We start from the raw sequence: 22835 nt of genomic DNA, 5'->3' as shown, positions 1-22835 counted from the left end.
TTCAAGATAGGGTCTTGTAAGAAATTCAAATGGCTAAAAAACACATGAAAAAATGCTCACCATCCCTAGCAATAAAGGAAATGCAAATTAAAACCACACTAAGATTCCACCTCACCCCTGTTAGAATAGCCATCATTAGCAACACCACCAACAACAGGTGTTGGTGAGGATGTGGGGAAAAAGGAGCCCTCTTACACTGTTGGTGGGAATGTAAACCAGTACAACCACTCTGGAAAAAAATCTGGAGGCTACTTAAAAAGCTAGACATTGATCTACCATTTGATCCAGCAATACCACTCTTGGGGATATACCCAAAAGACCGTGACACAGGTTACTCCAGAGGCACCTGCACACCCATGTTTATTGCGGCACTATTCACAATAGCCAAGTTATGGAAACAGCCAAGATGCCCCACCACTGACGAATGGATTAAGAAAATGTGGTATCTATACACAATGGAATTTTATGCAGCCATGAAGAAGAACGAAATGTTATCATTCGCTGGTAAATGGATGGAATTGGAGAACATCATTCTGAGTGAGGTTAGCCTGGCCCAAAAGACCAAAAATCGTATGTTCTCCCTCATATGTGGACATTAGATCAAGGGCAAACACAACAAGGGGATTGGACTTGTGCACATGATAAAATCTTTCGCACACAAGGGAGGGGTGAGGATAGGTAAGACACCTAAAAAATTAGCTAGCATTTGTTGCTCTTAACGCAGAGAAACTAAAGCAGATACCTTAAAAGCAACTGAAGCCAATAGGAAAAGGGGACCAGGAACTAGAGAAAAGGTGAGATCAAAAAGAATTAACCTAGAAGGTAACACCCACGCACAGGAAATTAATGTGAGTCAACTCCCTGTATAGCTATCCTTATCTCAACTAGCAAAAACCCTTGTTCCTTCTTATTATTGCTTATACTCTCTCTACAACAAAATTAGAGATAAGGGCAAAATACTTTCTGCCTGGAAGTGAGGGGGTCGGGGGGAGAGGGAGGGAGTGGGGTGTTTAAGGGAAGGGGTGAGGAGAAAGGGGGATAAATGACCCAAACATTGTATGTACATATGAATAATAATAATAATAATAAAAGATAGGGTCTTGTGAACAATTTGTCCAGGGTGGCTTTGAACTATGATCCTCCTGATTTCTGCTTCCTGAGCTAGGATTATAGGCATGAGCCACCAACATCCATTCATTTATTTTATTAATTAATTCATTTATTTTTGTGGCACATGGGGTTTGAACTCAGGGCCTCATCCTTGCTAGGCCGGCACTTTACCACTGAGCCACACTGCCATCCCTTGACTCTGCAATTTTAATTGTGGAAATTTTCCTACACTTATATCTACAGGTATAAGATGTCATATATATCTGAGTATAACTGTGATACTGTTTAAAATGGTAAATTTAGTCTTTAGAGAACAAAGTATTTAAACTATGGTATATCCACAGAACTGAATATTATGTAGATGTAAAAAAACCCCCAAAACAAAGCCTCCTATGTCTTCATATGGAAGGTCACCAGAAAAAGCAAGGTACAGAAGAATGTATATAGTATTGTGCTACCTTTCATCTAAGTGGGGAGTATATATTCTAATTTCAGCCTAAAAATCTAATAAAATCACTACCATGGAGAGGCAGGTGAAGAAACAGGGTGGAAGACAGTAGTGAGACTTTACAATGTTGCATTTCTGCTTAGTTTTGATTGTAAAATAATCTAAATGCATTACCTTAAAAACAGGTGGGAAGAACTAGTGTGAGGGGGAAAGTAGAAGCTGCTGGGGAGTGAACATAATCAAAGTAATATATATGAAGATAGAATAATGAAACCCACTAAAGACTGGTGAAAAGGAGGAGGAGGGAGAAGAGTTAAGAAAGTATAATAGAGGGTCTGAATTTGATCAAAGTACATTATATGCATGTATGGAAATATCACAATAAAATCCCTTTGGACAGTTAATGTATGCTAATAAAAATTAAACTAAAGAACATAAAGTAGTTCTGCATTATTCCACTACTTGCCTCTACTACAGAGGGATGGGGAGAAAAATTTTATTTTTCTAACTGGCTCTTATTATCCACATATTTTGGGCACATTTGTATAACTAATTATAGGTGGGTATGAATTTTATATGTGTGTTACTTCTGTTCTTCCTTTAGTAACATAGAAAGATGTTGTTTTGGAATTTTAAAAATATATATGTGCAGTTAAAAATATTTGACAAGTTAAAATATTTGGCAAGAAAAAATGCTAATGATGTTTTGTTTAGTGAGATCATCGATGACTGACTCTCTCCCTCCCTCTATCCCTTCCTTCCCTGCCTCCCTTTCTTCTTTCTCTCCTTCCTTTTCTTGTGGTACTGGGGATTGAGCCCAGGGAGGCATTCTACCACTTGAGCCATATCCCACAGTGGTTTGTTTTGCAGGTAGGCTTCTCATGCTAACTTTTATAAGGGCTATCACCTGACCATGATTCTGACTGAGATTCTCCTGTCTCTACCTCCTGAGTATCTGGGATTATAAGCATGAACCACCACACCCACCTGGACCTATAAATGACTGCTTTCTTTGCCCATCAACAATTTAAAAATGTTTCCTATAGTATATGACCATTGCTTGAATAAAAAGTAATTAGAAAATGTGGGGGACTTGTAGCAAAACCTATTTGGTGATAACCATCTTTCTTCTAATAAGTATGAATTTTAGAGTATCCTGAACTGACTCATGAAACAGAAGTAATTATAATGAAATCTGGGCTTTGGAAATGCAAATATGCAGTGCTCAAAATCAATCATATTTATCACTACTTTTAAAAGAACTGCAAGTTGCAAATTTAATATATATTTAATATTTCCAAAATAGAAATAGAAAAGGTGCTACGTAATGTTAATATCTGAGAATGAAACCTAGTTCAAAGTCCAAAAGGAAACATGCATTTTGTTGCAAAGAGAGGCAATCTGGCCCATCTCTATGTATGCAAACATGCACACAGAAAGGGGATAGATATGTTTATGTTTATATGTACGTATATAAAAACCTTTAAATATATATATACATGCATACATATATGTATGCGTATATTTACACACATATGGATATGTGTGTGTATATATATATATATATGTGTTTAGGTATGTATATATATAAAAAACCTTTTAATCTCTAGAACTGAATTCTAAAATACCTTTATTGTGTGACCCTTTTCATAGGGGACCATTAAATAATATAGTGTTCAATGTCTTCAGAGGTAGTTTTTCAAAGGTATTGAGATATTCTTTACATGGTCATATCTCACATCAACCTGTAATATAAATCTCAGAGAATACATAAATGGAAATCTAGCTGTGAGCCACGAAAGGCTGAATAGTACTCAGGGGAAGGGTCTGGAAGGCTGGGAAAGCGGGGGAGGAAAACCTGAGCTATTCTAGCACAAGGCTAATAAAAGAAAATGAAGTGTTTTTTTGTACTGGGGTTTGAACTCAGGGCTTCACACTTGCCAGGCAGATGTGCTACCATTTGAGTCATGCCTCCAGCCCTCTTTGCTGTGCTTACTTTGGAGTTAGGGTCTCACCTTTTCATCTTTTGCCCAGGACAGGCTGTCTGGGATTCTCCTATTTTTAGGCTTCTACCTTATCTGGGATGACAGGCATGTGCCACCATACTCAGCTTTTTTTTCCCACTGAGATGGGGTCTTGCAAACTTTTTTGCCTGGGCTGGTCTGGAACTGCGATCCTCCCAATCTCAGCCTCCCACACAACTTGGGAGATAGGTGCATTACTGCACCCAGTTATTGGTTGAGATGGGATCTCATGGGCTGGTCTTGAACTGAGATCCTTCTCATCTCAGTTTCTCAAGTAACTAGGGTTACAGGCATGTACCACTGGCACCTGACTTGAAAATGAAGTGCTTTAAAGAAAGGATGACCTAGGAGGGAAAGAGAGCTTGGAAGGAGAGAAAGGGGAGAATCTAGACCCCTTCAGCACCTACGATATTGTTCTCAGCTTGTAGGAAACCTTTATCTCTTCACTGTCAAGATCACTTTATTGGTATTATTATTCTTGCTCTAACCCTCTGAACTCTGACATCCATGATTCATGGACCTTCTCCTTTAAGGGTGGCAAGGAAATGGTAAACAGCCTGGACCACAACATTCCATGCAGTATTAAAAAATGGTATTTTTGTTCCAGAACTTTCAAGGACACTCATGGTGACTCATGAAGAAGTTCCCTCTTCATTAATGGTCACTTACCATTAATTTTAGTCAGACAGTGATAACTGTACTTATAGAACTGGTAATTGGTCCAGGTAAAGATTATACTAGCAAATTTCTTAAAAGTCCTTGGAGCTGGAAGTGTGGCTCATGTGATAGAGCACCTGCACAGCAAACACAAGGCTCTAAGTTCAAACCCCAGTACCACCAAAATAACTGCAGTAATTAGGGATGGATGTGGTGTAATCCCAGCTACTCAGGAGGTGGAGATCGGGAAGATCGAGGTTTGAGGCCAGTCTAGGCAAAAAATAGTTAGCAAGATCCCATCTCAACCAATACTCTGGATATGGTGGTTCATACCTGTCATCACAACTAATGGGAGGCACAGGTATGAGGACTGAGGTCCGAGGTTGGCCCCAGGTAAAAATGCAAGACTCTATCTGAAAAATAACTAAAGCTAAAAGGGCTAGTGGCTTGACTTGAGTGGTAGAGCACCTGCCTAGCAAGTGTGGATCCCTGAGTTCAAACCCCAGTACCACATTAAAAAAACTCTTAGCAATTTAAATAGACTTTTTGTGATAGCAGCTATCAAAACCTATGGGAGGATGCTTTGGTTGAAAATTCTCAGGAAATGAAAATGCTCTAAACTGAATTAAATGCATGGCATATGATTCCTGTTTCTAATGCCTTCCTGTAAAATGAAGACTTGTTGTTTTTTTAATAAGGGAAAAGCATTAGTTTCATTTAAGTTGCATGTACGTGAGGATCTCCACAAGAGTGAAGTCTGAATAACACGATGCTTTTATACTTTTTGGAAAGAGAATAAATTTGTGAAGGAAGGACAAGACAAATGGATAACTGGAGTAGGTGGTAAATTCTAGGGATGTTACCAAGAGGTATGGGTAGTGGGGAATATAGAAGACAGGGTTAATGCAGAGTTTGATTAATCAGGTTCACTGCAGCTGCAGGTACCAGTCTCTGGTAGCCAAGGCTATTTTCCAGCCTTAGTATGTGAAGGACAAAATTCCCAAGAAAATTTTTATGGCTTGCTGAATGTAGAATAAGGAAGGGAAAATGAGGGTTTTAACAATAGCTGCCATCAGCTCATCCTTCCATTGCCCCCAGATGTCACTGCCCTCTCCTCCCACACCAAGCACACATTAAAGAACCAGGGTTTACAACTAGTCATAGTTGTGAGGAGGTTTTCCAAAGCCTCATTTGATTCACTTTTAAATAACAGCCTTGTGGGGTTATGAGAATTTAATAAGTTCACATAGGTAATAAACAGTAGTTCTTCAGGATCAGTTGATTTATACTAGGAGGGCATTCACCACCAAACCTTTGTTGAAAAATCTATATAGCAGGGCATCTTCTTCTAAACCTGTCCTGGGGAAGCCTTGATTGGATGGTATACAAAATCCAGACTCCAAGGTCACCTATCACGTAAGGGTGGGAAATGCTGGGTTCAGCTGATTTCTTTCCCGCAAGACTTCTAAAATCCTCTACCATAATGAAGTACACTGTAGGTCTCTGACAAGGACACAGTATGTTGTGTTCCCAAGCTTCTTTTTCTAAAGCAATGTTTCCAGGAGGAAGGGGGAGTATCAGACTTTGTCTCAAGGACATTCTTAGGAAACTCTATTTAGTGGTCAGCAACACCTGACTGTGTCTTGTGCCCTCTGGGTTTAGGATCTCAGCATCTGCATTTAGAAATGCTAGTTGGGTAATTCTAGGACACCCAGTCCACAATTCATATTTGGGCACAACTTCACTAGATTTTAATGTTTTTCCAACTGGCAACTACTCCATCACCTCTATATCATTTAACTTGGAGGAAAAACTAAGACTTAGATTAGAACAACTATTTAGATTGTGTTGAACATATCAGTTTAAAATTTTGAGGAAGATATTCACTGTTATCTCAGTGTCATAGTTGCAGGTAAGTGAAATGTTAAACTTGATTTGCCTTTTTAATTTGAAATGTATGAAGATGATGACAGACTGTTAGTCTGATCAATGTCATTCCACCTCCTTCAACAAGACAGGATGAGTTTAAATTATTGCACAATAGCTCATAACACTCCCACAATGATGGAACACCCCCTTGTGCTATTCTGCAGTAACACCTTGACCGTCACCATGTCAATAATTATAGGTAATAAACTATGGAAGAATGAGAAAAGCAAAAAAGCAGGTAATTTTTTTGTGAATGCCTGGGGTTCTTTTAAATGAAACTTTTCAAGAAATGTCAAGATCTAAGCAATGATATCAGTCTAATAAGTTATTACAAATGCAGTATACTGCATTTACTTTTGAGGAAAATGCTTTCCATCTGACTTTGTATAGAATCTTGAGAAATGAGAACTGTAGCACTTATTGAATGAAACATTGTGGGTTCTTTCTTTTCTTTCTCTCTCTCTCTTTTTTTTTGTGGTACTGGGGCTTGAACTCAGTGCTTCACATTTGCTAGGCAGGTGATCTACACTTGAGCCACATGTCCAGCCTTTGTAGCATTTATTGATAAAAATCTTTCTGAATTCTGTCATCTAGCATTATGGAAACACCACTTCAAAACTATCCTGAGTCATTCTGTTATTCTCTCTGTAAGTAAATTTAGTCTTGCTATTTCTGGGGAAGTGCATCCTTCTAGGAGGGGCTTATGACCATGCCCAGCTGACAAACCTTCACATCAAGGGTATGTTCCACCCAATGTCTATATTTTATACATATGGAAAAATATAGCCCCAATGCTGACAGCTTACTTAACACAAATATCAATAACAACACGACCACAGCTACATTTTTATAGTCCTCTCTTAAAGGTTTGGCAAGGCCTGTAGTTATTCCTTAGAGTATATAACAATCTTTTATTTTTTTCTTCCCTTTGGCGGCACTGGGGTTTGAACTCAGGGCCTCATGCTTGCTAGGCAGTTGCTTTTACTGCTTAGCCACTCCACCAGCTATTCCTTAGAGTATGGATTTGGGGCCCAAGAAAAATCACAATAGGTCTTCCTCTCTTAACATCTTCCTCTTCCCTTAACATCTGAGTATTAATAAAATGACTGGAACCTTTGGCTGTGTTATTAATTGGTCTGCACAGGTCAAACTCTAGTTTCTATAAAACAAGGGAGCTGAACTTGATTAGCCTTAAAGATATCTTCCAGCATTTACATTTAGCAATTATACAATTTCCCATAATTGGGATACAACTAATAACAAAGGCATCTGGAATGGGAGAAGAAGCATTGAAAATGCCTATTTTAACGAAGGTTGTGTGTGAAAGGTAGCTCTAGTGTGATCCATGATAGAGTGTGAGCCGCATAGCCTCTTTCTCACCACCTGGTGGAGCCAGTGCTTTGCCATTTGCTATGGGTCAACCCATTGTGTTTCAAGGGATAGTAAAACTAATTTATGGGTAGTGACCAGCATTAAAAAAGAAGAGGAAGAAGAAATAGAACCCAAACCAAAATATCATAGTGTAGCATACATATTATGAGTGTTGTTTTGCAAAATTTAATTTCCCTATTATATACAGAACATAAGCATGTGCATATTGGGACATAATGTCTAATCTTTTTTTGGTTGGTTCATGATAACACATTTGAAAAACACCACCTTGTTCATTATCCTGACTGCATTGGGATGGTGCTCCAGGGAGATCTAGGTCTTCATCTCTCTTTTTCTCTCCATTCCTTCCCTATTGCACCTGCCTCTCTCTAAATCAATTTACTACATACTTACCTATCTATTGCCCCATACTGCCTCTCTCCTTCTTTGCCTTCTTTCCTTTCTCTCTCCTTTTTAGCCCCTCCTATCTTTCATTTTCTTCTTTATTACCCACCCACTTTACTGTTTTTGCTCACTTCTGCTCTAAGTATTTTGCTCCATTTTCTTGTTTTACAAGACCTCTACTTTTCCTTTGTGTCCCCCACCACCATTTTTAACTCACAACTCTATCTGCTACCTCCCTTTCTCCTTCAGTCTCACAGACACAAATGTAACAAGTCACAACCTAACTGGAGGATAAGACCAGCACCTCTTCTTTCCCCTCATGACCCAGGTTACCCCTTGGTCTCACTAACTCCTCCTTGTTGCTTCTCTCAGTCTGCCTGCTGGACTTCACCACTCTTCCCCCCTGTTGGGCCCTCTTCCAAACTGTCCTCTGCCACCAAAGAAGCTATCTCTGCCCGTAAAATTTTCATCTATTATTTAAGTTCCATCTCATATGCCCCATCTTCATGATGCCTTTCCTATTACTTCAACTGAGGCCATTTTCTTTGCTCTTTGGGACTGTATTTGTGGCCTACCTCTCTCCTATCAAAGATACCTCATTCTCAGAACTCAGAGGGCAGAGCCTGGATTTGATTCATCACTGCATACAGGGGTCTTATCCAAAGAAGAAACTCTGAGAAGATGATCAAAACGTAGTCTTGGTTTAGCCATTCACCTCAATGTTCCCCCTTCTTCTATCTAGCCTTTATTCTTGTTGTACACCATCTACTGCTCCTGGCTGACCCTAGCCTGGTTACAGTTCCCAGCTTAGTCCCACACAGCTGTGGCCCTACTATCTCAGCTTTGGGTTATAGAACACAGGCTGGGAGTGTGGTGGCTAATAGCCAAGGCCAAACCACAGCATCCAGCCAGCTCTAGAGGGAGGGAACGTGCAGAAGACGCTTCTAGCCTTGTTCTTGGCCCCCCAACTTGCCCTTCCAATCCTCGCTAAAAGAAGATTTTTTCAGACAATTATTGGAGTGCAGGAACTGATTGACATAGATAGATGTAGAAGAAATAGATTGAAATGTTCCTCAAAGTTGGAGACCCACATGAAACTGGTTAACTGTGAATCAAACTAGCTAGATTTGACAGCCACAGTAGGGGGGTCTGCAGAGTGGGGGAAAGAGAAAGAACACTGAAGTGAGAGACCAACCCCCTAGAATCTAATGCCTAATCTTTAAGGGGATTGATCACACTCTGGACAAGGCACTGCCTCCTCTCTGGGTCAGTCTCCTTACTCTAGGTAGAAAGGGTTATACTTGATAGATGAGAGGATCCTCTGACACTTAATGTAGAGATTGTATACTGTCTGTCTATTACTTTTCAGATTTAGGTATGAACAAGTCTCCAAATAACTGCAAAGGAAGACTTTCAGATTTAACTGAAAATGATAAACATTTTTAGCAAAAAGCTGTCCTTACCAAAGCTGAATGTCTTAATTATTGAGGCAAACTGGAAACAAATGATTTTTTTAAATTATAAGCTGTAGATTAGGCAAAGCATTACTATTTGGGGGACCTATTTATGGGATACATTCTTTTGTCTGAGTGCTTCCAGAAAGGCTTAGCAAAACAAAGTGGAAATAAGTCTAAGTCTTGTGTAGATAATGAATTTCATGATCTTTCTATTTAGTTGTGTAGAAAAGAGATGCAGTGCAAAATGGGAGAGTAGAGGACCACTTCAACCTCCAACTAGTATAAAACCACTGATTATAGGTTTTAAGTTCTATGCCCCAGACCTACATATTTGTTCTTTATAGATGTTTTGGTGCTTGAGGACTTCTCCATTTAATACCTATAAGGACAAGTATCCTTGAGAGAGAGAGAGAGAGAGAGAGAGAGAGAGAGACAGAGAGAGAGAGCGAGAGCGAGAGAGAACCCGCTTGAACACATACACATATACCCCACAAAACTAATCTTGGTTGCCATTTTTCAAAGTGACACCATTTAGATGGATCAATACTAACTGGGTGAGATATGTTATGTATTTGCCATATAACCCTTGACTGAGGCACTAGTTTCCTAGTGACTCAGTTAATTAGGCTATTCAGGTAGTGTCAATGTCAATCCCTCTGTCTCTCAATCTTCTAATAGTCCTCCCTCACACCTACCCCCATCTCCTATCTCTTTCTCTGTCTGGAGCATAGGAAGATAACCTGAGCTATGTACCAATCATGAGTGGAGCATGTTTCTCTGATACAGAGTACTTAATTGCAATGATTGGAACCATACAAACAACTGGCATTAAAAAGAACCTTTTGATAGTTTCAGGTTAAAAAGTGACTATTTCAGAGAAGCACTGTATTCCTAAAGAATAAACAAATAGATGTTAGGTCAGTTGCATGGTCCTTCCATTAAGAATCACCCATAAGACCCCTTCATTTAAAAATTCCATTATTTTTCTGGGCTAGGAGACTCTGATAGTGAGGGGTGGGAGGAGTCATATACAGGAGTTTTCCTCTTTCTCAATATTCTCAATACTCTCAGAAGTAAAAGAATGAATTATTATATTAATGGCATTAGCCATAAGCCTATAAAATGTAATTTGTTTTTTGCTCTTTCATCAATTCATCCAACCCACCCATGTGCCAGATTCTGGATTATACAGCTTAAGACATGCTCCTTTAAGTAGTGTATAGTCCCTACATTTTCTAATTTGGGCTAACTGCTATTCTATCTCTTATTTATTAGCGATTTTAGAGGTGGTACATTTACTACATTAATCAAAATTTGTGCAGCTTAAGTAGAAAGCATATATTATGAGTACAGTAAAGCCTTAACCCTCCCCAAGATAATGTTGGAAATTAATATGCAGCTTGATATCCTTTGATGTTGCCTTGAATTGCAGCTAATTTAAAACATTAATTTCTTTTGGTCAATAGCTTTCTAACTACATTATAGTTTCTTGCTTTTAATGCAGAACATTCTAATGGCTCAGATTATTACTAATATCAATTATTATGCTACCGTGATTGTTTTGAGAATTAAAGTGCTGGTGGAGTGGCTTAAGTGATAGAGTGCTTGCCTAGCAAGTGTGAGGCCCTGAGTTCAAACCCCAGTACCACCAAAAAAAAAAAAAAAAAAAAAAAACCCTTAAAGGAGCCTTATAGTGAGATACAGGATGCTCTGCAATAACACCAATCAGTGTTATTGACCACTGTGACTTGTTTTTGTTTTGTTTTGTTTGAAAAAATTGTTTTTTGGGAAAGTGAAACTTGTTGACTGCATCTTAGAGACCATAAGTCAGATAAGTAAAGTAACACGACTTACCGTTTGCCATTGTGGTGTCTTCTCAGATACCCTGGGGGAGATGGGATGATACTGAACTGGTCTCAAGATGATGAATTTTGGGATCAATGGTTAAGAATGGATCTATTGGGATCTTATTAATGATAGACATGGGGACAGAATACTTCTATGTCTGCAGATTGCCAGACAAACCAAATGAGGGGGTTAAAGTTTATGATTTAAAAAATACTCAGAACTTTCCTGAAGTATTCCATAAAGTCAGAAAGTTTCCCCTCACCCCTCGAACTTACTAATTTAATAATCTGACAAGTTTAGTATGTTATGGGAGGTAAACACTTATGTTTCTTTAGACTGGTGCCCGAGAAGAAGAGGGACTCTCCATCCTTGTCTCACCCTTTCAGAGCCCAGGATCCTTTCTTAGTTGCCTCTTGGTCATTGCCATGGAACAGAGCCATCCTGAGGGTTCATTTTCTATACCTGGTCTCTCCAATATAGTAGTTACTTTGTACTTAAATCTAAATTTATTAAAATTAGGTAAAATAAAAAATTCAGCTCCTCAGTACCACTAGGTCAATAGCCATGCATATTCAGTGGCATGCTGATGCTGTTGGGGCAGATAAGATCATTTCTACCACTGCAGAAAGCTCCACTGAATAGCACTACCACAGTCCGGTCCCAGGTTGACTCTCCAATGGTACACATGGCTTCCTTGGGGACTCCTTTTTTGTTTTGCTTTTTTTCTTTTTCTATTTTTCCTTTTTTTTTTTTTTTCGGTGCTGGGGACCGAACTCAGGGCCTTGCACTTGCCGGGCAAGTGCTCTTCCACTGAGCTAAATCCCCAACCCCCCCTTGGGGACTCTTGAAACTGGCTGTCTCAGCTCAATAAATCCTTGGTCTAGTCTGTCTTAGCCTTCTCTGCAGCAGACTCCCCAGAGGGCTTGAGGACTTCATCAGAGGAATCTTCCTGTGTCTTAAGATTCTCTCTACTTGAATTTTGGAAAATGAGTAATTTCCACTGGTTGTCATGTCACTAAACATACCAGTATTATTGCTGACTATCTATTAACAGCCTCCAAGTTTAGTATGCTATGGAAAAAGATTCTTACATCAAATTAGGAGTTGGAAAAATGGGTTGTGAGGTTTTAGGGTTCTATGATTCCACTTAGTTCAACCAAGCATACAGCGCTAATTGGTATTTTCCTCTACAAGTTGTCAAAAACGTGTTGTGCTTAATATTTCGATTATATTTGCTGTTTGGTTGAAGGTGAGGATGATGAGATAGTTGGGAATGGAGGAAATATTTAGGCTGAGAGAAAATTTCAGTGGAATTTGAAAACCAAAGACCATGATGTAGGATAGTTAATCTCAGGCAAATTCTAATGTCAGGATTTTCCATAGGTTTAATGAGGAGAAGCTGTTTTTGTTTCCTCAAAGCCTGGCAACCATGCTGGCTGGGCAGATGAGGATGCTGCTCACTTAGCTCCTGAGGAGAACTGGGGAGGAACACTGTTAAGCACTTAACAGTGTCCACTAGGAATTTTGGACAATTGCAGAGAAAGAATGAGCAAGTAAGAAGTCTGACAACACCTGTGCCAGGTAAGATTTAATATTTACTTATTGAGTTTTGCTCCATTTGTTGGTAACCACTACTGTATGATATTTATAGCCCTAAGTGTGCTCCACTGAACCCTCCACCAACCTACTTGTTATGAAAATCGTAGATCTCCTGGATATTGCCAAAGATGATATGCTCTTTGTTAAGGATCCCAGGGGGGATCTCCTCCACACCACTGGTCATTTCCCACAGGTAGGTCTGTAAGACAGCAACAGTTTAATCACTGGCAAGTATGCCACAAGAAATCCAGATAAATAAGGAGGCCCTCAAATTTGTGAAGCAAGATTCAGACTGGAAATACATGTAGAGTTTACAAAATAAAGTGTTAAGCAAGAAGAACATAAAGATAAAACCTGAACATTCCATTATCCTGAATTTTAGCAAGTGTACACTTCAGTCTTCTTGCCATTTATTAAATGTGCATGGATTTGGGTAGGGGAGAGTATAGATTTTCAGACCCAATTTAAGTTTGTTGAGTAGGTCAAGGTTTTATATTGAAGCACCTTACATACTTTTTAAAAAAAACATATGGGTCTAGCTCTAGTCCAAGAAAATTGTAGAATGTCTTTTTAAAAGCACTTTAAACTCCCATGCAATTACTATCGACTCTGGTAGGAAAATTTCTCCTGGATGACTTTTTATTTGTTAACTCTCTGGGAGGAGAGTAAGAGCACTGAGCTCCTCCTGAGAACTGGACAATGGCAAGGCTGCCATTTCTCTAATAAAGCTGTGAACTGATTACTGCAAGACTTACCTCCAAGCACTCGTGTAAGTCCCTTACATAAGCTTTCTCTGTCTGGAGTAGTTCAGCCATAATGAATCTAGAAGGAAACAAATGGGCCTTCACTTGGTTACAGATAAAATCCCTTCTTCCTTCAAACTTCACTTCACCATCCCAGCATTTATGACATTCTCAAGTGTCCTATTTTTCTACTTTACCAACAAACTCATCCCTCTCCTGTGAGCCACTCTCACCTTGATCAATTTCTCTGTAGCCTTTCAGCACATTTGTGCTTAGCTAGTTTCTTTTTTCCAGTTCTACCATACATGAATCTCTGCTGATATGTGGTGCTATGAATTACATGTGTGCATATGTGTGTGCACAAGATGTGGGACCATTCATATTCTACCTCACCAACCAGACAACTTGAATCTCAGCTTCCTGTATGTCTCATACAACTCCCAGAATGATTTTTGCTCAGTAGAGTTTGTAAACTTATACCAAAAATAGTTTTTAGCACTGTAAGTTAAACCACGTTTCAAAGTCAGGTGAATCCACTGAGATCAGGGGGTAGCATTTTTTTTTTCTGTAAGTGGTCACATAGTAAGTATTTGTGGGTCATACAGTCTCTGTCACAATACTCAGCCTTTCTGCTGTAACATGAAAGGAGTCATAGATATGTGTTAAAAGTAAGTTATGGCTGTGTTCCAATAAAAGGTTTATGAACACTGAAATTTGAATTTCATCTAATTTTCACATGTATCAAAATAGTATCCTTCTAATTATTTCAACCATTTAAAGTATTTTTACCTTACAGACTCTAAAAAATAGATGGTGAGTCAAATTTGACCTATGTGTCACAGTTTGTTGACCTGACCTACATTGACCTATTAAGTATATAGACATTATTTCTGATGGGATTTGTTTGCATAACAAACTGATGTGCAGAAAGCTGAACAGGCTCAGCATTAGTTAACAATGTTAAGTGACTACTCTTCAGTCTCCAATAAAGAGACTCTGCATCTTTAAGGAGAGAATTCCCTTCTCCTTGGGACTCAAATTAACACAATGGATTTGGGCAACTGTTAAACTTATGATGTATGGCTTCATTATAGTGCATCTACTTAATTTTTTTCCTCCATAAATTTTTATGAGAAATAGTGCTTGCTAGCTGGTGTATGATAATCTAATTTAACACAAACTGTATACTTATACATTTATCTTACATTTTCTAAGTCAGTTTTTCACATAGCTCATAATGAGAATTCCTATTTCCAGGCATTCTGTTGTGTGAAAATTAAGAAATATTTTTCTCAAAATGTCTGATTTTGGAAACTTCATAAGAAATATTACATAAGGCTCATAATTTTCTGGGTCTTTATCCTGGTGGTATTTTTCTTAAAGCAATACATTGTTTTAGCAATGGTGTTTCTATTCAAATTAAATGATTTATTTTTAAAAAGTTCCTTGTGCAGAAGTCAATTAGCCACTATCTTCCTATTCTAATTTATTGGTAGAGTGGAAAGTACATGAGTTTTGGAGTCACACAAATTGGAACCGAATTTACTAGAAGTAGGACTTGCTTTTACAGGCCTCTGATTCTAAAACAGCTGACCACACAGGATTTCTGCAAGGATTAAACAACATCACGTAAGCAAAGTGGCTGGTACACACGAGGTGCTTGGGAAACATCCAGTGATTAAGTCTAGAGATTGCTGTGAAACTAGGAAAGAAGGAAGATCAGAAGGAACACAAGCTGATGGGCTTTGGAAAGTTGCCTTTGATTTCCTTGCCTTGGGTTTCTTGGCCTTGATCTTTCTCTCCCATCTGCTTCCTGCAAGTATATCTATTTCATAATTTTATTTTCCATCCATCCTTTACCTGCTTTGGCTACTTGGTATCCCAGAAAGAGCCAGGAGGAGGATTTGTCCAAGCATAGTCTCATCCTTTCCCTTTTTATGATTTGAATTGTGTCCCCCAGAATTTATGTTGAAGTCCTAACCTTAGATTTTGACCTTACAGTCCATGGCAGTACTGGAGCAGAATGGGCTCCTGATCCAATATGACCAATGTGTCTTTATAAAAAGGGGAAATTTGGACACAGGAAATACATGTTCAGAAGAGCTTCATGTGAACATGAACATTAGCTAAGGTAAGAATCCTGTAACAGGTCCTTTCCTCTCAGACCTCAGAAGGAACCAACCCTGCTGATACACTGATTTTTAGACCTTGACCTCCAGAACTGAGACAGCATATTTCTGTTGCTGAAATCACCCAATTTGTGGCGCTTTGTTAGGCGGCTCTAACAAAATACTACATTTCCCACATTAAACAAGTTCTGACTTTAGCAGACTAACTTCTGTTTCTTCAGCTCCAAGGAAGTTGTGGTCCTATTTTATTCTGATAAAATAAATTACACATGAACATTAGCTAAGGTAAGAATCCTGTAACAGGTCCTTTCCTCTCAGACCTCAGAAGGAACCAACCCTGCTGATACACTGATTTTTAGACCTTGACCTCCAGAACTGAGACAGCATATTTCTGTTGCTGAAATCACCCAATTTGTGGCGCTTTGTTAGGCGGCTCTAACAAAATACTACATTTCCCACATTAAACAAGTTCTGACTTTAGCAGACTAACTTCTGTTTCTTCAGCTCCAAGGAAGTTGTGGTCCTATTTTATTCTGATAAAATAAATTACACAAAGCTGCTTAATCTCAGGAAACACTTTTTTCTATCATTACCCAAACAGCATCTGTCAAAATAACCTTCTTAAAACCCCTCAGATATCTCTGCACATACGTAGTTTTGTAACCCCAACATAAAGAAAGAAGAGTGCCAAGAAACTGTGAGATTGATATGGCTCATTTTTTCTCCTGTCCACTGCCCTGCAATTCTTCATTAATGTGAAACGTGGGTAAACAACTCGTTATGACCAAAAAAGCAAAGTGTGTTTTGCCTGCCTGGAATCAAGATTTTCTGAGACTAAAGCTGAAATACAGTCTTTCCTCAGTGTCCTTAGGGGATTGATTCCAGGACCCTCATGGATACCCAAATCTGCAGGTGCTCCAGTCCCGTCTGGCATAGTATTTGCATATAGCCTATGCACATTCTCTCAGATACTTTAAATTATCTCTTGATTACTTATAATATCCAAGACAATTTAAATGCTACATCGGTAGTTGTTATATTATACTGTTTAGGAAATAATGACAAGAATATAGTCTGTACATAATCAGTACAGGCACAATTTTTTCCTTGCGCATTTCTGATCAACATTTGGTTGAACCAAAGGATGTGGAACTCCTCACAACTATGGAGGGCTGACTATACTTAGAGGACAGAGCAGGATCTAATCATCCAATCTGATCTAACTGGTTTCAGCTTTATAAATTGATTCTGATAACTATCCATTCTTATTTTGAAAAAACAAAGAGTTCAGTTTATGAAAATTTCAGATAACTTCAGATTCTTCCAAAATGTTAGAATCCCAGCATCTTCTCTCTTTGTGCCAAATCTCCTGTGCTTTATCTCTTCATGGGCCACAGTTGACCCATGAGTAAAATTTGGTGGCAGCTTATATCTAACCTCTACAATTCACTTGCTAGGTCAGTTTTAAAATCCTGTTATTCACCAGGCAAAGACTGAAACCTGAATACCTAGACTGAGTCAGCAGCGGTTGATGGGGGATCTTACACTGGAATGTCTCCCAGAGCATGCCTTACTTTCTTCTGGCCCAATACTACAGTTCTCAATTTCAAGTAAGATGGTACTATGCTAAGGTTTTTTTGAAGCAAGAGCTCACTATGGAGTCCAGGCTGGCCTTGAACTCTCAATCCTTCTGCCTCCACCTTCTGAATGCTGGGATTATGGAGTGTGCCACCATTCTTGGCTGTGGTACTTATTTGTTATGTGCTTTTAGACAACTTCTTGCCCTTCTCCAAAGATTTCAGTTTCCATACCCAGTTACAGTCTATAAGCTTTTCTTGATCGGTTATTACTGTTTTAGTCTATTAGTTCTTATATGAGAGTATGAAATATAAGAGGTTTACAATCTAGTTAGAGATGTGCTCAGGAATCAGTTGAGTAAGTAAAATGTGAATCAGTAGAAGCTCAGAATGCACAGCAAAGTTGTAGGTAAAGGATTTACAGAGGCACCAGATATGAGTGATTTTGAATTAATAGGATTTAAAGAAGAGAAACTCAAAACCACACAGAAAAAAGAACAAAGGGAAGGGAAAAGAGCAAATTGAAAGAAGAGGGTTCTAGACTAAGGACACTGCATGAGCAACTGTATCTAGCTTATTCCTGCACCTAGAGGGATTCAGTGAAAGTGATCTGACTGAAGTGTGCCATTTGAAGTGGGAAATAATTTGAAATAAGGTTGACTTAGGTGAGACAAGATGATAGCACCTCAAGGAGTCTGATCATTATCCAGGGAATAGCATGAAGCCATTTCAAATTTGGAGCTGGTGAGAGACATAATGGAACTGAATCATAGAATACAATGGCGAAGTATTAGAGCTGGTTTAAATTCTGACTCCATTACTTACTGACGGTGTGGTTTGGGGAGGAGTTACTTAGCTCTCCTAAGTCTGATTTCTCATATGTAAAATGGAATGAGCACAGTTACCTAGAGGAGTGATAGAAAGATAAAAAAGAAAATGTATATGAGGCAGTTTGTACAATGTTCAGCACATAAAACATTGAGGTTGTAGTAAGAGCTCTGCTATTAGCCAGGGTAAAATGTCACTTCAGGTTAATCTGGCACTGCTGTGCAGGTGGGCTGGGCAGGGGCTGGTCATAGGAAGGCCAGGGGAAGATTTTGCAAATACTCCAGACCTCTGGTGATAAGGGTCACAAACAAGAGAATGTGGGGATGGAAAAACAATGGCAGAGACAGGAGAAACTTTGAAGAAAGGATTGATATAAGGAACAAAGGGATAAGTCAAAGCTTACTTCACAGCTGCCTGGCTGGGGAGCTAGAATATGGAAACCAGAAGACACAAATAAAATTTGGAGGGGGAGAACAAATATTTGGTTTGGTCCTGTTACATTCTGACATTATGAAGTGAAGTTTGATGGGCCAAGAGGAAAGCATTCTCTAGGAAGTCCCTGATACATGAAGAGGACTCTGGTGCAGGACAGATGGGAGCAACTGAAAAGTATCTAGTAAGCCCATGTTCCCAACGAAAGCATAATGTCTGTCCATCCCAATCTCTGCAGGTAGACAAGATGAAACACTCGTTGTCAAAAGGGGTGGGTGGCAGTGAAAACCAAGGAGGGGCCTTCTGGAAATAGTCAAAGTGCCCAGCACATACTCTTTCTTCCGGGCTGACTTCCGCTTTTCTTCATTGACCTCATGGTTGGCATCCCGCAGTTTGACCTCACGATCTGAAAGACTTGCAGGGATGATGTCCAGCTCCAAGTCCTTATTATCCTACATGAAAGGGATCACAGAGGTCACATTGCAGAAACCTTAGGAAAGTCACTCGCCTGAGTTGAGAGAGGTGGTAACGCAGCAAAATTAAGAACAATATAATGGCAATGATAAGATAGGAGATCCTCTTACAAACCGCCCCCACACAAGCATTCTTCTTCATTTGGTAATTCTTTTCAAATAGAAAAGATATAAAACACTCAGGTCAAATGTTTTGTGCTTATCCATGGCAAAACACCTTATATATCTATTTTCCAGAGGCCTTTGGTCCTGATTAAATCTAAATATACACACACATAAATTAGTACGAGATTGGTTCTTTACTAATAAAATAAATGTGAAACAGAAACATGAAGACATTAAAACCCTTTTGTTTGTCAAAGGTAAATAATCAAGCTATTTTTATTTAAGCAGGTAATTTCCATTGGAAATAGAAAGTTAAATGATTGAGCAATGAGTGAACCTTGTAATTGCTCATCCCTGCTTACTTCAACCATCACTTGGTATTTCTACATAATAGAACCCCCTAGGAAAAACTCAGGTTAGAGCCTGGTGGAGAAGTTAATGGCTTCAACTCTTAGTGGTTGACCACTTCACTTTAGGCTGCCCTGCTTCAGAGTATGAACCCATTTAAGGGTTTATGAATTAGAAATCCTAGGATTAAATTGCCAAGATGTATTTAGCTCTTAATTCATAGGTTTCTGACCACTATTATAAAGAAGAGATTTAAAAAATCTCTTCCTTTGCTTCATGGAAAATAGTACTTTCTTTCAGTTGAAATGTCAAACAGCTTTTGCACAAATTGTACCCCCTCTTCTTGAAAGAGCACTATTGTACATACTAGAGAGTCTAATCAGTTGCTCTACATAACTGGGTAGACGATGGCACCAATGATGCTAAAATAAAGGGGTCAGTCTTCAAAGTCAATGGTTAGCTCTACACAGAGAAAAACTCTGCTTTGTAGTCATGGGTCCTGCGCCTGGCCAGCTAATTCTGCAATATGTAGAGTATTAGTATCAGAAAATACATGAGGCACATACTCTAGGGATCAATAGTTCAGAAAGACTACCCTGGAAAAACTTTTCCTTCAGGGTGATGAGGCCAGTGGTACTGAGGGAGAGAATGGAAGATGTCCCAGTGAGAAATACCCTGTACTCACCTCTGTGTTGACACCCAGGGCTTTCTCCAGAGAGTACCGGTACTTCCCCATCCTCAAGGAGAAATCTCGGTAGTGCTTGTCCACCGTGGTCACCCATTTCCTTATCTCTGTGGCATGAATGTGACCTTTTTCCACAAAGCTATCGGCCAGCTGAATCAGAAGTTTCACCTTCTCCTTTGTTTGCTGCTCCAAAAGATGGTCTAAAGTTACTGGATCACATTATTATCATGCTCTTCCACTCCAAGTCCCCTGCTCCTCTGTATGGTGGCCACAGATACCTCACAGCCTGATGGCCTGGGTTTGTATTTCAGTTCTGTCACTCAGTGGTTGGGCAGTCTTGAGCAAATTCTTTAAACCCTCTGGACCCTCTCAGTTCCTTCATCATAAAATAGGAATCATCGCATTGTAAGGCTGTGAGCACTAAATGAGCTGGCAATGCACAATGCTTAGAACAGTGCCTGGTACAATGTAGGTGCTCACAGTAATCAGAGTAATAAATGGGTAAGATACAAATGTTAGCCATTATTATTACAATTGACATGAGACTCTTACATTCATATAATGCTTTACTGGTTTATGGAGTTGTTATCCTCACATCTGAGACTTGTTTGAGTCTTAAAGCATCCTTAAGGAGGGAGGTGGTATGGGTCTCTTTGGGGTACAAATGAAAAAATCTGAAGATTAGTTTTTAGAACTGGTTCATATTTATAGCACTAGTAAGCAAAACCTATTTGCTTCTGATTCTTTGTTCCTAGTTTTCTCTTGTCTGGACCAGCTTGAGGTAGGCTGTAAACATCATATAAATTAGCATATGCTAGGCTCCAAAGACATCCAAAAGCATACTTAAGGGTAAACTCTGTCCTTTTACCACCAGGATCTTTAGTTTCCATTAGAGGGTTAGAAAAAAGGACTAATGAAACCAGTGCCTGTTACAAGGTTAATAAGGTAAAACTCTGACATGTATTTGGTTAATTTTATTTTTAACAAGAATTTGTTCAACATCTACTCTGCCCAGGCCCTGTGCAGAGCTATGGGGATGGGCTTGGGTATAAACAAAAGAAGGAAAAAAGATGTCCATTTTCCCCAAACAGTCTATAATCTCTAGAGAGCACAAGATTATCCTAGAGAATAAATAACTCAGAGCATCATGTAATTGAATGTCCAAATGAGAAGTATGTGCAGTTTACAACACAGGAATTTTTTAATGGGAGAAAATGAACATAGAGTAATATGGGAAAGTAGGAAAGGTCTACAGGGAAAGGCAGGGCTCAAACTGGGTAAGATATGGAAATGGTAGGGACATTTTAACTAGTAAACACTTGCTTATCTTTTTTATATCCTTTTCTTTCTTATTTTCTTTGGTCAATTAATTTACCATCTTCCCCAGTTACTGAGTCCTATTCTGAGTAACATTTTAAAGAAACCCTTTTGTCTTTGACACATTTTACTAGTCTTTAAGATTTACTCCTCTTGATATTATTCTTATAATCTCATTACAATCTTCTGTCTTTGCCTTTCATTAGTGGCCTTCCTTCTGTTTATTGTACATATTTTTATAGATATGGGCTTACTGAGCTCCTTGTGCAGGTAAAGATAGATCTTCATGTTCATTCTACAGGAACAAAATGCCTTTTTTATTTATTTTATGTCTTTATTAGGGATTGAACTCTGGGCCTTGGGCTTGCTATGCAAGTGCTCTATGACTTGCATTGCACCTCCAGTCCTTTTTGCTTTTAGTTTGTTTTTCACATAGGGTCTCCTGCTTTTGCTGGGGCTGGCCTTGGACTGTGATCCTCCTACCTTTGCGTTCCAAGTAGCTCAAATTACAGGCATGTGCCACCACATCCAGCCATGTCCTTCTTTTATCAGCACTATTTAGATTCTACTTTTCTCAGTTTGAAGGACTTTTCTGAGATCCCAATGTTCCCTTTCCTTACTTTCTGAATTCTAAGAACATATTAATTTCTTTCACTACTGCTTAATTCCCTTTTGTCAGTAAGAACTAAATACAGTTTATCTCATGGCTTCTTTCACTTTCAGAGAGAAAATTACCAGTTTAAGAAAAGTGTTTACTCAATATCCTTATCAAACCACAATGGATAACACTTCATACCCTTAATGCCTGCATCAAAAAGACAGACAAGGCTGGGTATGGTGGCACACAGTGTAAAACCAGCACTTAGGAGGCTAAGACAGGAATTCCAGAAAAAGCCTGGGCAAGACTCTGACTAAAAAAAAAATATACTAGCTTAGTGCTGGTGAGGATGTGGAGAAATTGGAACCCACATACAATGCTGATCAGAATGTAAAAGGGTGTAGCCATTTTAGAAAACAGTTTGATAGTTTCTCAAAATTAAATATAGAGGTGCCATGTAACGCAGACATTCTACCCCCAGGTATACATACAAGAGAAATGAACACATGTACACCAATGTACATGAATGTCCACAGCAACATTATTATTCATCTGATAAAAGGTAGAGAAATACCCACCTGATGAATGGTAAACAAAAAGTGGTATATCCACATAATAGAACATTAGTCAGCTATAAAATGGAATAAAATACTGACACATTCATCTGCATGAATGAATCCTGAAACCATTATGGTAAGGGAAAGAAGCTAGACACAAAAGACCACAAATTATATGATTCAATTTATACGAAA

At 38.9% G+C, this 22835-nt stretch overlaps 1 protein-coding gene across 24 annotated transcripts in view; it reads right to left on the bottom strand.

Moving 5' to 3' along the window:
- Kalrn (kalirin RhoGEF kinase) overlaps nt 1-22835 on the bottom strand; it is a 660017-nt gene that overhangs the window by 232948 nt on the left and 404234 nt on the right. For all 24 annotated transcript variants that reach the window (XM_074073308.1, XM_074073309.1, XM_074073319.1 and 21 more), the window contains 4 exons: nt 20169-20351; nt 18891-19009; nt 13604-13670; nt 12938-13047 (listed from right to left, as the gene is read on the bottom strand). In XM_074073308.1, coding sequence (XP_073929409.1) covers nt 12938-13047; nt 13604-13670; nt 18891-19009; nt 20169-20351 — 479 coding nt within the window. The remainder of the gene's footprint in view (nt 1-12937; nt 13048-13603; nt 13671-18890; nt 19010-20168; nt 20352-22835) is intronic.

This window comes from Castor canadensis, chromosome 5 (genome assembly GCF_047511655.1).
Source record: "Castor canadensis chromosome 5, mCasCan1.hap1v2, whole genome shotgun sequence".
NCBI classification, from domain to species: domain Eukaryota; kingdom Metazoa; phylum Chordata; class Mammalia; order Rodentia; family Castoridae; genus Castor; species Castor canadensis.
The sequence above is the reverse complement of the archived record's forward strand: the minus strand, read 5'-3'. Positions and strand labels throughout refer to the sequence as shown.